This window comes from Hoplias malabaricus, chromosome X2, assembly GCF_029633855.1.
Source record: "Hoplias malabaricus isolate fHopMal1 chromosome X2, fHopMal1.hap1, whole genome shotgun sequence".
In the NCBI taxonomy this organism is placed as follows: Eukaryota; Metazoa; Chordata; class Actinopteri; order Characiformes; family Erythrinidae; genus Hoplias; species Hoplias malabaricus.
The window spans coordinates 24,882,858-24,897,740 of record NC_089819.1 but is presented as its reverse complement, the minus strand read 5'-3'; the positions used below and the strand labels follow the sequence as shown (position 1 = coordinate 24,897,740).

General features: G+C 48.1%; 1 protein-coding gene across 1 annotated transcript in view; it reads right to left on the bottom strand.

Annotated features, from left to right (window-relative positions):
- The window catches only part of LOC136676502 (tetratricopeptide repeat protein 28-like), a 181,932-nt gene that overhangs the window by 6,506 nt on the left and 160,543 nt on the right, over positions 1-14,883 (bottom strand). The window contains 9 exon segments of the mRNA XM_066653581.1: positions 1,104-1,127; positions 1,882-1,958; positions 2,132-2,363; positions 2,481-2,605; positions 4,477-4,724; positions 5,311-5,795; positions 7,022-7,201; positions 7,754-7,898; positions 10,068-10,196. Coding sequence (XP_066509678.1) covers positions 1,104-1,127; positions 1,882-1,958; positions 2,132-2,363; positions 2,481-2,605; positions 4,477-4,724; positions 5,311-5,795; positions 7,022-7,201; positions 7,754-7,898; positions 10,068-10,196 — 1,645 coding nt within the window.

Genomic DNA, 14,883 nt, shown 5'->3' with positions numbered 1-14,883 from the left:
GTGTCTGCGTGGGTTTCCTCCGGGTGACTGTCTGTGAGGAGTTGGTGTGTTCTCCCTGTGTCTGCGTGGGTTTCCTCCGGGTGACTGTCTGTGAGGAGTTGGTGTGTTCTCCCTGTGTCTGCGTGGGTTTCCTCCGGGTGACTGTCTGTGAGGAGTGTGGTGTGTTCTCCCTGTGTCTGCGTGGGTTTCCTCCGGGTGACTGTCTGTGAGGAGTGTGGTGTGTTCTCCCTGTGTCTGCGTGGGTTTCCTCCGGGTGACTGTCTGTGAGGAGTGTGGTGTGTTCTCCCTGTGTCTGCGTGGGTTTCCCCCGGGTGACTGTCTGTGAGGAGTTGGTGTGTTCTCCCTGTGTCTGCATGGGTTTCCTCCGGGTGACTGTCCGTGAGGAGTTGGTGTGTTCTCCCTGTGTCTGCGTGGGTTTCCTCCGGGTGATTGTCCGTGAGGAGTGTGGTGTGTTCTCCCTGTGTCTGCGTGGGTTTCCTCCGGGTGATTGTCCGTGAGGAGTGTGGTGTGTTCTCCCTGTGTCTGCATGGGTTTCCTCCGGGTGATTGTCCGTGAGGAGTGTGGTGTGTTCTCCCTGTGTGTGTGTGGGTTTCCTCCGGGTGCTCCGGTTTCCTCCCACAGTCCAAAAACACACGTTGGTAGGTGGATTGGCAACTCAAAAGTGTCCGTAGGTGTCAGTGTGTGTGAGTGTGTGTTGCCCTGTGAAGGACTGGCGCCCCCTCCAGGGTGTATTCCTGCCTTGCGCCCAATGATTCCAGGTAGCCTCTGGACCCACCGCAACCCTGAACTGGATAGGGGTTACAGACAATGAATGAATGAATGAATAGTCTACGAATACATGCAGAAAATGGCATGATTAGTTTTATTTTCTCTAAATGACGTCATCTTGTGATCCCCTTGAAAATCAACTTTTTTTACACGCGACTGTAACTTGCGCGGTCAAGGTATGACAAAGCAGTTTGAGTGACGTTTAATATCAGAGTGTAATATTAGAAATGTGTGCAGATGTGTTAAACCAAGCCTGATGAAGTCAGGAAGGACATGAGCAAAGAAAGAGTTAAATCAGTTCCAGTCTATTGTACGGCTGAAGCGAGAAGACTTACCATTCCAACAATATTCTTTACAGCCTTCAGTCCGAAAGAGAGAAGGAGGAAAAGGGAGGAGGGGAAGAGAGGGTGAGTGTTAAAAGGTAATCCTCAGTAATGTCCAGTGTAGGTCAATTACTCAGAGGAGAGATCATTTACATTAAGACAGACATTAAGGAAAATAAACACCCTTTTAGTGACTACTTCAGGGTGCATGTGTCACTGTGTTCTCTGAAGTGATGGAGTGGCTGCCATCAAACCCTCACAGCAATGTTCCAGCAGCTTCTTTTGTTTTACCAGAGGAGTAGAATCTGTTACTGCAGCAAAAGCCATGACTGATCACCTCCGCAGTATACACTATAGCTCCACGTTTCTAAACAACCTTTATAATTAATTTAAGGTGGATCCATTTTGGACGCACACTCAATTTGGCTTGTGCAATCTCCATAGAAAGGGATTACAACAAAATGGGACTGTGGAGCAACTGCACATGAGCTTAAATTTAATATGCTCAACGGCAAGTGTTGGTAAGTGGGGTAGCAGAAGTCGTTACTGCTGTTATATCAAGTTCAGAACAACAAACGTACACAATACAACACTAATTGCATGTGTGCAAAACGATTTACAATAAGTACGTGAGACATAAACAATAAATAAGGGAGGGGGACAGTGCAGTTAGCAGTAAGTCAGTGCATATAGTGAATCACAGGGACCACGTGTTTGTTTGCGCTATTAAAAATTAACCCATCCCATCCCCTAGTTCCTGACAAGGTCAGTAAAACTTGGTGGAACTCACCTTGTTAATGAGCTGCTCTCCCGCTTCAGAGGCACTGACCACTTTGCAAAGAGCTTGCAGAGCTGGAGGAGGGAGACCTGCCACAAAGAAACGGCCGATAAAACCACGAGTCCAAAACAGACTGGGACACACGAGGCCTAAGGTACTTTAATTTTCCCCAGCATTGGGTTCTGAAGCTGTGGAACTGCGTTCTCCATCACGCCAGAGAACGGAGTTCCACTGCCTGCAGTACACATGCATACTTCCATACCCAGTAGTGACTGCAGGGTGGCGCTACACTGCTGGAGCCGGTCTCCTGGGTCTGCCGTGGGGAAGAAGACTGCAGGGGGAAGGCCGGACCCGGCCACGTCCAGCCGGAAGCCCACCGCAGTGAGGAGGGCCTGCCACCCCGAAACACCGCCCACTTTATTCTCCACACTCTGCTGGGACGTGTACATGGAGTTACGCTGACCATTCTGAATACGCTGCAGAGACTTCTCCACCTGAGCGAGAGAGAGAGAGAGTTCAGTGTGATGCTCGTCTTTGTTCTAAGATGATTTTGAGAAACCCAGCCCTGATATGTCAGTGTGATTTCAGCCAATCAGAGACTTCTTACTCACCAGATGCAAAAGGACTCTAAGGGCATCTCTGGCCTTGTCGGGATACTGCAGGATTTCAGAGAGTGCTTGACCAATCAGAGATGAGGGGCTGTTCAATTTTATATCACTGCCAATCAGCATGAAGCCTGAGAGAGAGTGAGAGAGAAAGAGACGGAGAGAGAGAGAGAGATAAAGGAGGCAGGTGGCAGCATAAACTGACTGACCTTCATTAACTTCAGGTGTAATTTTACCCATAGAAATAAACAATAAAATAAAATAAGCAACAAGTGGCCAAGTGGCGGAGGGTGTCCGGTTTGGTGGTCTCAGGATTCCATGTCTGCTTTTTGCAGATGATGTGGTCTTGTTGGCTTCATCGAGCCGGGACCTCCAGCTCTTGCTGGACCAGTTTGCAGCCGAGTGTGAAGCGGTAGGGATGAGGATCAGCACCTCCAAGTCCGAGTCCATGGTACTCAGTCGGAAAAGGGTGGAGTGCTCTCTTCAGGTTGGAAGTGAGATCCTGCCTCAAGTGGAGGAGTTTAAATACCTCAGGGTCTTGTTCACGAGTGAGGGAAAGATGGAGCGGGAGATTGACAGGCGGATCGGTGCAGCGTCAGCAGTAATGCGGGCTCTGTACCGGTCCGTTGTGGTGAATAGAGAGCTGAGCAGAAAAGCAAAGCTCTCGATTTACCGTTCAATCTACGTCCCAACCCTCACCTATGGTCACGAGCTTTGGGTAGTGACCGAAAGAACGAGATCGCGGGTACAAGCGGCTGAAATGAGTTTTCTCCGCAGGATGTCTGGACTCTCCCTTAGAAACAGGGTTAGGAGCTCGGACATCCGGGAGAGACTCGGAGTGAAGCCGCTGCTCCTCCACGTTGAGAGGAGCCAGTTAAGGTGGTTCGGGCATCTGGTTCGGATGCCTCCTGGACGCCTTCCTGGAGAGGTGTTCCGGGCATGTCCAACGGGGAGGAGGCCCCGGGGCAGACCAAGAACACGCTGGAGAGACTATATGTCTCGACTGGCCTGGGAACGCCTCGGTATACCCCCGGAGGAGCTGGAGGCGGTGGCTGGGGAGAGGGAGGCCTGGGTTTCTTTGCTCCGACTGCTTCCCCCGCGACCCGGACCCGGATAAGCGGTGGATAATGGATGGATGGATAAAATAAACAACATTTAAAGATCTCTGTAATATCTCTGTAATGTCTCTTTAATATCTGCATATTTCCTCCTTAACATCTCTCTATTGACCCCAATATATATCTATACTGTCTCTTTAATATCTCTCTAGTGTCTCCATAATGTCTCTCTACTGTCTCTTTAATATCTCTGTAGTGTCTCTATAATATCTCTGTACTGTCTCTTTAATATCTAGGTAGTGTCTCAATAATGTCTCTGTACTGTCTGTTTTATTTCTCTCTAGTGTCTCCATAATTTCTCTGCACTGTCTCTTTAATATCTCTGTAGTGTCTCAGTAATGGGTGGCAAGGATGTGCAGCAGGTTAATGTCTGTGAGGAGTGTGGTGTGTTCTCCATGTGTCTGTGTGGGTTTCCTCTGGGTGCTCCGGTTTCCTCCCACGGTCCAAAAACACCCGTTGGTAGGTGGATTGGCGACACAAAAGTGTCCGTAGGTGTGAGTGAATGTGTGTGTGTATGTTTCCCTGTCAAGGACTGGCGCCCCCTCCAGGGTGTGTTCCTGCCTTGCGCCCAGTGATTCCGGGTGGGCTCCGGACCCACCGTGACCCTGAACTGGATAAGGGTTACAGATAATTACAGGGTTGAGATAATAACACTCATTTTTATCAAAAGGACCTCACCAGAGCTCCATCGTTTCTCACCAGTGTTCACCAGCTATGTTGGACATAGCTATCATTTCTATCTGGACACAACTGCTTTGTGTATTTTTCTGTCTGATGCAGTTTCTCCTTAGGAGTTTTAGGAGAATAAATATTAACCCTCCTGAGCCATCAGTGAGCAAACTTTGAGACACATACGATATGGACGATGGAGGTCCGATACAGACCTGCCCAGTTGGAGGGGTGTGAGAACTGCTGGCTGCTCTGGATGCTCCTCATGGCCTCTGTGAGGGCCACGCTGGCCTTGGCACCGTTGAGCAGAGCCGAGTAGAAGGCGTGGATGAAGACTTTGGACGCGGCGACGGGGACAGGCCACAGAGACACGAGGACACACTGAGCCCCCGCGGCCAGGAACGCTCGGGTCAGCCCCACCACCCCCTCAGCCGTCACCTTACTGCTTGACTCCTGGTATGAGCTGGGACCGACAGGAGAGATAGAGCAGGGGAAACATTCATCACAACATGGGTTCTAAAACACGGGTTTAATATGAAAACTGGGATTCTAAAAAATTTTACTCATGAGACAAATATGAGACCCAAGGTTCTAGATTCATTGTGTACTGCACTGTGTGCTTTGTGCTGGTCCTAGTTCTAAACACCAGTTAACAGTTATTACAGCAACACCTAGTGGCTTGGATGATGAGCTAAAGAAGCTCAAGAAAGAGCCCAGAGCTTAAAGAGTTAAACAGACAAAACTATACATATAATTAACACGTGTATCATATATCACTGTAAGGTGAACACACTGTAAACTGTGGATTATGGAAATAGGAGAATAGGACTGTGGTTTAATCGCAATAATACCTTCGAGGCTTGCACTATACAGTGATTATACTGTATATTGGCACTGCTGTACTGATCGTTACTGATCCTACTCAGTCTTTATCCATGTACCTGTGACCACAGTACACCAGTGCCAATATCTCACATTACAGCACTCCCTCTCGTGTATTAATGCCTAAATACACCACACATGAAAACATCAGACAGCTGTAAACTCACCCCAGCACCACCAGTTTGACCGGCATCCTCAGGTCCAGGATATCCGCGGCAGTCAGCAGGAGCTCCTGAAGCGGCGGAGCATCACATGTGCTCTCCACATCGCTCCCGTCATCAGGAACCGTGTAACCGCCCCCAAAGGAACCCTTCCTCCCTCCGCCTCCACCTCCTCTGCCTCCGTCTCCCCTACCTCCCTCCTGGTGGGCCGGTGCCAGGACCAGGGCAGCCAGCCTCCAGGAGACGTGCGTGGCAAAGTGGGCGCACTCAGCCTGGGCCAGGGCGCTCATCACTCGCTCCTTTGTGGCCACGGGACCGGTCAGAGGCTGACAGCCGAGCAGCTCTGCCACCATGCAGGCTTCCTCCTCGGCCGAGGGCATGGGACCCCACAGCCAGCGGTCCATAGCCGCAGGGGGCAGACTGGGGTTGCCCACCACAGCAGCCATGCCAAGGGCGCCACAGGGAGGAGGGGCGGGACGGCGGGGGTTCATCTGTGGGTGGAAGGTTTGCTTAGAAGAGGTTGTTGCTACACTGTAATACATCTGTTGCTCTGCATACTTACATAGGCCCTTTCACCCTGTTTTTCAATGCTCAGGACCACCACTGGTCCACCACAGAGCAGATGGTGGTGGATCATTCTCAGCAATGCAGTGACACTGGAGCAGTGGATCAGACACAGCAGTTGCTGCTAAAGTTTTTAAACACTGTGTCCACTCACTGTCCAATCTTTGGGTGTGTATTGACATCATTTATCTGAGAGGACACACCCTCTCAGTGGCAAAACACTGGTTCTGTATAGGACCATGTACGCTCACATCAATTTGCATGCTTAAAGGATACAACACCAAAGCGGTTCTGCTATTGTTACAGTGTGAAGAATCTAAAAGTTCTTGGTGCTACTTAGAGCCAACGATTTGAAATACAACCATTTACAGTATATTTTCCATTGGTCTTAAGAGATATTTCAGTGTAGAAAATCCTGTAAATGTGCCAAGGGTGCTTTGAGTGCATATACGATTCTACACAGAACCACTTTAATTCTCAAAAACCCTTGGAAAAACATAGTGAAACTAAGACGGAAACAAGCGACGACCTGATTAAATGCTGTTAGATTTGACAGTGCTCCACACCGCCACTCATTATAACTGTGACAGATGTCTATGAAGGTAAATCACAGTAGGACTGAGCCCCATTGAAGAGTTGGACAGCTGCAGACAAGATGGTGACAGTGTCGACATGAAACCCTGAGAGACGTGTTCAGTTGTGTCCAGAGTGAGAAGATACACCGTGTACTTAACTACGGTGTCATTTCTCTTTTCTTTGTCTGTAAAAAAAGACAGCCTTGATTTCTTCCTGAATTTGTTTGTAAAGTCAGTCTCAAACAGCTCCATTTTAGATGTTTATGTGTTGTCGCTGAATTCACACTGAATGCTGAACGTCAGTGGACATAATCAACGCGACTCCAGCCAGCTGTGACGTCACATGCATGCCCTCTATTAGACACTCCTCCCTCGGTGGTCCACCTTGTAGATGTAGAGCGAGAGACAGTAGCTCATCTGTCGCTGCACAGTTTGTGTTGGTCGTCCTCTAGTCCTTCATCAGTGACACAGAAGCTGTTGGCTTGGTGGTCTATTTAAAACTCCAGGAGCACCTGCTGTGTCTGATCCACTTGTACTAGCACAACACACATAGTTAAGGGTCACAGGGCATGACTCACCTTGGCGTTGGACGCGAGGCTGCGCAGAGACGGGACAGCGAGGAGGCTGAAGCGCTCGTACAGATACTCATTAGAAGAGCTGCCTTTCAGCAGGGCAAAGGGGATGAGATACAGCTCTCCCTCCAGAACCAGAACCAGCTGCCTGTGTCTGCCAACTGGACCACTAGAGTGCATCAGACCCTGAGAGAGAGAGTTCCAAGAAAACTTTCAAACACTATATGGCCAGAGTGTGTTTACACACACTATATGGCCAGAGTTTTGTGGATACCTGCTTTGTACCTTGTGCTGGAATATTTTTGTGAGGGTTTGATTGCATTCATCCACACTGAAAACTAGGCAGTATTTTTACCATAAAATTACAGCTTCAAAATCATTATGATGATCCACTGACCTGTAATAGGGAGAACAGAGCATCTGCCATGGCTACTCCAGGCTCAAGACTGCAGAAGCTGCACTATGTAGCTTTTGGAGGAGGGTAGGGGACCACTACCCAATCTTACCTAGTGTTCCTTTAATGTGAGTGAGATCAATGCCTAGCAAATAATGCTCTATTCCAGGAGGAATGCTGGGTGGGGAATGCAGGTGTTCACAGACTTTCTGGGTGCAGTAATATGGTGAGACTTGGAAGGGTAATCCGAAAAAAAGAGACTGTGACAAAAAAGAAAAATGGAGGGAAATGTGGGAAAGGTGAGAATGAATTCCCTGCATCTAGAGAAGGAGCAGCAGTCTTACCCCCTCCATGGGAGCGATGAGGAGGTCGTAGAGGGTCCGGAGTGGGGGTTTATTCAGAGCACTGCCGGGATGATGAGGTGTTGAACTGCCATCTTTAACTGGAGATATGGGGTTACTGAACAGACTGGTCATGCTCTGACAACTCCTGCAAGAGAGGAGAAACTGATTATCACTGTGTTTGTGTGTTCACTGCCATGAATGGGTTCAATGTGGAAGCCATTTTAATTTAAATGTTATGCAAGTTTTAAATAAAATTTAAAAAACAGCAGTGTTGCCATACGACAGCCAAGAGGAATAAAGTGTAGTAACACACTGTGACCCCAAGAGGGCAGTGCAGGATTATTATGACGTGTGCACGTCAGTTGTTCTCTCAGATATTAGTGGGATCTGCCCCAATTCTTCATCTGTTTGAAAGCATGGATATTTGAGGTGAAGAAAAGCATGGTAAGTGACGTTGTGCGCTGTGTCCCTGTTCTGTTTTCAATCTCCCAAGGCCTTGAACACTTGCTCCCTCTGGTTTACCATGAAGTCTTGAAAGTGTGCACTCAAATAAAAGCCTTGGGGCTAGGATTAGGATATGTTCCACCTGGAAATCACACACCAACAGCCTAGCAACTACCTGGGATACTTTAGCAACATTTGGAAACCACTTTAGCTGCACAACCGTTCTGCATTTATTTCAGGACATACATTGTTCCAGATATTGCTTCTGTCGTTCTGTGTCAAAGTTCTCAAATAATAATTCGTAAAGGTTTCCCAGTTTATACTTGATATTTAAATGATTTAGTAGTATTTATTTGGTTCCTTTTCATGTCTTAGACCTTCCTTGTGTGAGAGACAGGCAGCGAATGTGATTTCCTCTCATCATAAAGAATAAGGGATTACTTTATTACAGACTCATTTTAGAGGATTAATATTCACGTCAACTCAATTAGAGCAGTGACTGAGCCTGTTAATGAAGAGAAGATTACACACGGCCTGAGAGTGGGCACACGTAACAGAGCAGGATCTGAGCAGCACACGTTCTCACTGCTCTCACCATTCTCTCTCTTACACAAACTCTAAAGTCGGTTATACCCTGTGTGATAACAGCGCTTTTACAGGATTACAGCACGTTACACACTCAACCAGATTCTTACACACTATCATGTGACCTGCAGTCAGACCCTGTAATAAGATTTAAATACAGTAAAAATTTGGTACAGTAAATATTCAAATACAAATAATTTTGTTATTTGTTATAAATAATTATAAAATACAATAAACATTTAAAATAGAATAATAACAAAATGGTAAATATACAAATACAATAAGATCTGTCTACAATTCATTCATTGTCTGTAACTCTTATCCAGTTCAGGGTCACGGTGGGTCCAGAGCCTACCTGGAATCATTGGGCGCAAGGTGGGAATACACCCTGGAGGGGGCGCCAGTCCTTCACAGGGTGACACACACATGCGGACACTTTTGAGTCGCCAATCCACCTACCAACGTGTGTTTATGGACTGTGGGAGGAAACTGGAGCACCCGGAGGAAACCCACGCAGACACAGGGAGAACACACCACACTCCTCACAGACAGTCACCCGGAGGAAACCCACGCAGACACAGAGAGAACACACCACATTCCTCACAGACAGTCACCCGGAGCAGGAATCGAACCCAAAACCTCCAGGCCCCTGACTGCGACACCTACCTGCTGCGCCACCGTGCCGCCCCTGTCTACAATTACATCATGCAAGTAAATACAATATTAAATTAGTGAGGGTCTCTGCAGTTTGGACAATGTGAGACAGCTAGAGACAGTGGGAGACAGTGTGGGACAATGAGGGTTTCCGCAGCTCAGACAGTGGGAGTTTTGTTATGTTTGTATGTATTCTATGATTTTCTATTATTTTTAAGGTTGAAGTATACAGTGCATAGAACCCTTTTGCTTTTGCAGGGGGTTTTCTTATTGTTTTTGTTATTATGATTTTTCTCCTTCAAAAGTCATTGAGCCGAAGAAACTGTAGGTCGTACCATCACCTTGGAGGGTAGATGTAGTTTGTGTGCATCTCATTATTCTATTATTAACCTTCGCTGTCGATCACACACAGTGCCTCCAGACTCTGGAGCGTATCCCGAGATACGAGGAGACGACCCACCAAAGCCACTAATGCTAATCAGCTGATGGATGCCCATGGTTACTTGCACTGTGAGCAGAGAGATGTGGAGAGTGGGGGTCATCCTCCCCAACTTGAGACGACGCCCACCTTGCTCTCCAGGATTCTCCAGGACTCTGTGATGGCTGAGGACTCACCAGGGATCAAACTCACCTGTTAAAGAGGTTGTTCCTGGACACCATGCGCAAAAAGCCAGAGTTCATTTTGTTGTTGAGCTCCTCGAACTGCTGATCCAACAGATCCCCTGCTTCACTCCCTGTTTCACTGCCAGCAGAGCACCCTCTGAGAAAGTGAGAAAGAGAGAGAGAGAGAGAGGGAGAGAGACAGAGACAGATAGAGGGGGAGAGAGAGAGAGAGAGAGAGGGAGAGAGACAGAGACAGATAGAGGGAGAGAGAGAGAGAGAGAGAGAGAGAGAGAGAGAGAGAGAGAGAGAGAGAGAGAGAGAGAGAGAGAGAAATCCACTTATCACTCCGGTTATATTCCATCAAGCAAAACATGTGGTGTGTATGTTTATATCTTCAGTTTTGCACTGGAGCTAATGGTGCATTTAATTGTGGCCCCCACCAAACGGCCCTCCAGGTAGGTCAGATGATGGAGTCAGACTAACTGAAATCTTTGATGCAGTAAAACTAGAGAATAGAGGTGTACAGAAATCATTAAATACATTCTACAAATACAGTAGACCCTCCAAGACCTCAGGGGTTATGTTACAATGCCTTCTGTTGATGCCTGGAACAAAAGATAATAACATATGAATTATGTGATGTTTTACTGTACATTGCTATGATAAAGTTCAATTATAAATTAAGATTAAAAGCATTTAGATGAACTGAACCTAACACTTGTCTTGTTGTCTTTACAGCGGTCTAAACCAGCCATGAGCCTTAGCGTGCGATGTGACATGCCATTTAACATGGATCCCTCAGTTCTATATCTGACATGACATGCCACTATGCCACTCTGATTAACAGTGTTATGCCATGTTTGGACAGTGGGAGACAGTGTGGGGCAGTAAGAGTTAGTGGGAGACCGTGAGGGAGACTGAGGGACAGTAAGAGACAGTGAGGGACAGTAAGGGACAGTAAGAGACAGTGGGAGACCGTGAGGGACAGTGAGGGACAGTAAGAAACAGCGATGAAGAGTAAGAGACTGTGAGGGACAGTAAGAGACAGTGGGAGACAGTGAGGGACAGTAAGAAACAGCGAGGAACAGTAAGAAACAGCGAGGAACAGTAAGAGACTGTGAGGTACAGTAAGAGACTGTGAGGGACAGTAGGAGACAGTGAGGGACAGTAAGAGACAGTAGGAGACAGTGAGGGACAGTAAGAGACAGTAGGAGACAGTGATGGACAGTGAGGGACAGTGACGGACACTAAGAGACAGTGAGGGACAGTGGGAGACAGTGAGGGACAGTAAGAGACACTAAGAGACAGTGAGGGACAGTAGGAGACAGTGAGGGACAGTAAGAGACAGTAGGAGACAGTGATGGACAGTGAGGGACAGTGACGGACACTAAGAGACAGTGAGGGACAGTGGGAGATAGTTAGGGACAGTAAGAAAGAGTGAGGAACTGTAAGAGACAGTGAGGGACAGTAGGAGACAGTGAGGGACAGTAAGAGACAGTAGGAGACAGTGAGGGACAGTAGGAGACAGTAGGACACAGTGGTGGACAGTGACGGACACTAAGAGACAGTGAGGGACAGTAAGAGACACTAAGAGACAGTGAGGGACAGTGGGAGACAGTGAGGGACAGTAAGAGACACTAAGAGACAGTGAGGGACAGTAGGAGACAGTGAGGGGCATGTTCTGACCGGGTCCGTCATACAGCGAGGGGCAGGTTCTGACCGGGTCCGTCATACAGTGAGGGCATGTTCTGACCGGGTCCGTCATGTAGGGAGTGAATCATGCACGACTGCAAACCTGGGAGTGTCTTTTTTCCATTATGTATTTTCCAAAGGCAGTGAAGTGTGGAAATCTAAAGCCACGGGGAGCAATGTGGAGTAATGCTGCAAGAGCTTTGGTCAGAGTGCCATTAATGTGCAGTACCGGGACTCAGAGAGAGTCTCTCAGCCAAACACAAGCCGGAAATGGAAGTGGGTTAAACGGGCAAGTGAACTTTTAAACTGTAAAGTTTAGACTTTAAAGCGTCACAGAGGGACGAGGCATGACTCTGCAAAGGTCTCCTCTCTGACCTTCACACATTTATAACTCCACATCATCTCAGAGCCTCTGATCCTCTCACACACACATCTGGCTTAGTTTCTTTCCTCTACTTCTCCCTCCACTCTCTCTCTCTCTCTCTGCGCGTGCGCGCGGTTTGTCCGTGGTGGCGTGTGGAGGTTTCTGGCGTTTTTGCCAATTTTTCTGAATCTCTTAACTTTTTCACTTTATATCCCTTATTTCTTTCTTTCTTTATGAGAGCTCAGTGAGGTGTTTGTTACCGAACTGTTTTTGGCCGGTGGTGAGGAGTTTGTGGCTGGAGTCATGGCCTCTGAGGCCGGTGTGGAGACGCCGTCTCCCCGCCATGGCGTCAGGTGTGTCCAGGAGAGTGAGGCGACGTTAGAGGAGTTTGTGTTAGCGGTCGGGGAGCAGGTTGGATATGAGAATATTGAATCGGTTTCTCGAATGGACAAAGCGGTGGTGGTGTTTTTGTTGAAGGAGAGCTGTGTAAGCAGTCTGATTAAGTCGGGGATCCGGGTGAGGGGAGAGCTGGTGCAGGTCAGCCCTGTGCGTGCACCCGCGACCCGCGTTGTGGTTTCAAATGTCCCGCCATTCATTACAAACGAGGCGTTATTGAGAGAACTGGCTCGGTTCGGCTAATTCGCCGGCGACATGAGAAAGATTCCGATCGGTTTTAAAAATCCACTGATTAAACATGTCATGTCTTTTAGGAGACAGGTTTTCATGGTTTTAAATAACCGCAATCAAACTTTAAATGTGAGTTTTAGAGTTAGATACGAGGAGGGCTCGTACATAGTGTTCGCGAGTACGGAAAAACTCCGCTGTTTTGAGTGTGGAGACATCGGCCATAAACAGTTCGGCTGCCCGCACAGAAAAGAGCAGCAGGAGGGGGATAATGAACAGACTGGTTTAATGGAGGGGCAGCAGGAGGGTGATAAGAATGAACGGAATGGTTTAATGGAAGGGCAGCAGGTAGGGGATAGTGGTGGGGAGGTGGTTGAGGAGGTAGCTGAGGTCTCGGGGCCTGAGAGGAGGCCTGAACCCGTCAGCTCTGCAGGTGGGGAGGGAGTAGATGGGGATGGGACTGAGGCCTCCATAAATGTAACCCTTAACAGTGGTGAGGATGATGTGAATGTTAGCAATGCATCTGTGAACACACCCAGTGACCCCACTGACTCGGTCGGGCCTAGTGTCAGCACCCACAGAAAGGCCCGGTGTAAAACTGATAAACCCGTGAAGGACGATGGACAGTCAGTTTTGATGAAGGATGACGTTATCGTGGGCCGTGTGCGGGATGAGTGTCTTGGTGACTCGGTGGACGCTGTGCTGGACTCTGAGGAGGACAGCGTGGTATCAGACTGTTCAGGGCTGTCTGAATTGCCTGTCAGTGTGTCCTGTAGACCGGGCTCTTCGACCCAGGCTGGTCCGTCTGAGGCCTCGTCTGACATAACTGACCCCCCAGTGGATGTGTATTCTCTCACAAAGATTAACCGGTTTTTGAATGTCACTAAAGGCAAGAGGAATGTGTCCTTAGAAAGCTACTTCTCTGACACTGAAAAGTTCATTAGATCTGTGCAGTACGCCTCTAAACACGAGAACTACATGACACTGTCCCCTAAGAGACGGTTCAGACTGAGGAAGTGGCTGACGACCGCACGGAAAAGTCTATCTATTTCCGAAGAGCAGGTCTTTATGCCACATCTGTATCTCTGATACCTACTGCCTTTCCCTGTGAACACTGAGGAGAATGTTACAGACGACTGGATTACTGGATATCGACAGTGTGTACAGCGCACGCAGCACAGTGGAGTTTACACACTGTTCGTGTGGTGGGAGCACTGCTGGACTCGGGAGGTAGGTGCTGTTTTCAGATCAACAGCCCTAAGAAACGGAAGCCTCATGGTGGCGCACCAGACATGGGCTACTGCTGCCAGGGTGAGTACTGTCCGAAAAGTGGAGACAGGCCAGCGCTGTTGTTCTCAGCCGGAGCCTGTCCATTGCCTCTTTATTGACTGCTCACAGTTGACTGTCCCCTTTGGATTTTTAACACGGACTATGACAGCCTCGTCTGAGGAATCTCCACTGGACTCTCATTTGTTGGAGAAACAGGGTGGAGATTCAGGCTCTTTGAGCTGGATGAGAGACTGGAGTGTTTTGACTCTGAAGGACTTTATGTATTTTTGTTTGGTTTGGTTTTTGAACATGGGGTGTGCTGATCAGGCAATGTAATGGTGTGGCGATGGTGCGTTTGTGTGTGTGTGTGCGCGTGTGTTTAATGTTTATTATGTGGACTAAGGTTTTGTTAAATTGATATCTTTTGGTTAATTGTTAAATAAAGTGAGTTTAAAATCTCTCTCTCTCTCTCTCTCTCTCTCTCTCTCTCTCTCTCTCTCTCTCTGTCTCCCAGAGGAAGAGAGCTGAATTAAACACCTCCTTTCACACAGTGGTTTAGGTGTAAAGCTCATCAGTGGTGATCTCCACTATCTGCTCCGGCCAAGAGCTCAGCTTTAACACGGACTAAACCCAGCCATGGGAACCAGAGGAAATCAGCTCTCTCGCTCTGTACCCTCTCTCTCTCTCTCTCTCTCTCTCTCTCTCTCTCTCTCTCTCTCTCTCACTCTCTCTCTCTCTCACTCTTTTCTTTCTCTGCTCTCTCTCTCTGTCTCTGTTCTTTGTTCTCTCTCTCTGTTCTCTTTTCCTTTATTCTCCTTCCCTCTTCCTTTCCTTTTTTCTCACTCTACGATTCTCCTCTCTCTCTCTCTCTCTCTCTCTCTCTCTCTCTCATCAA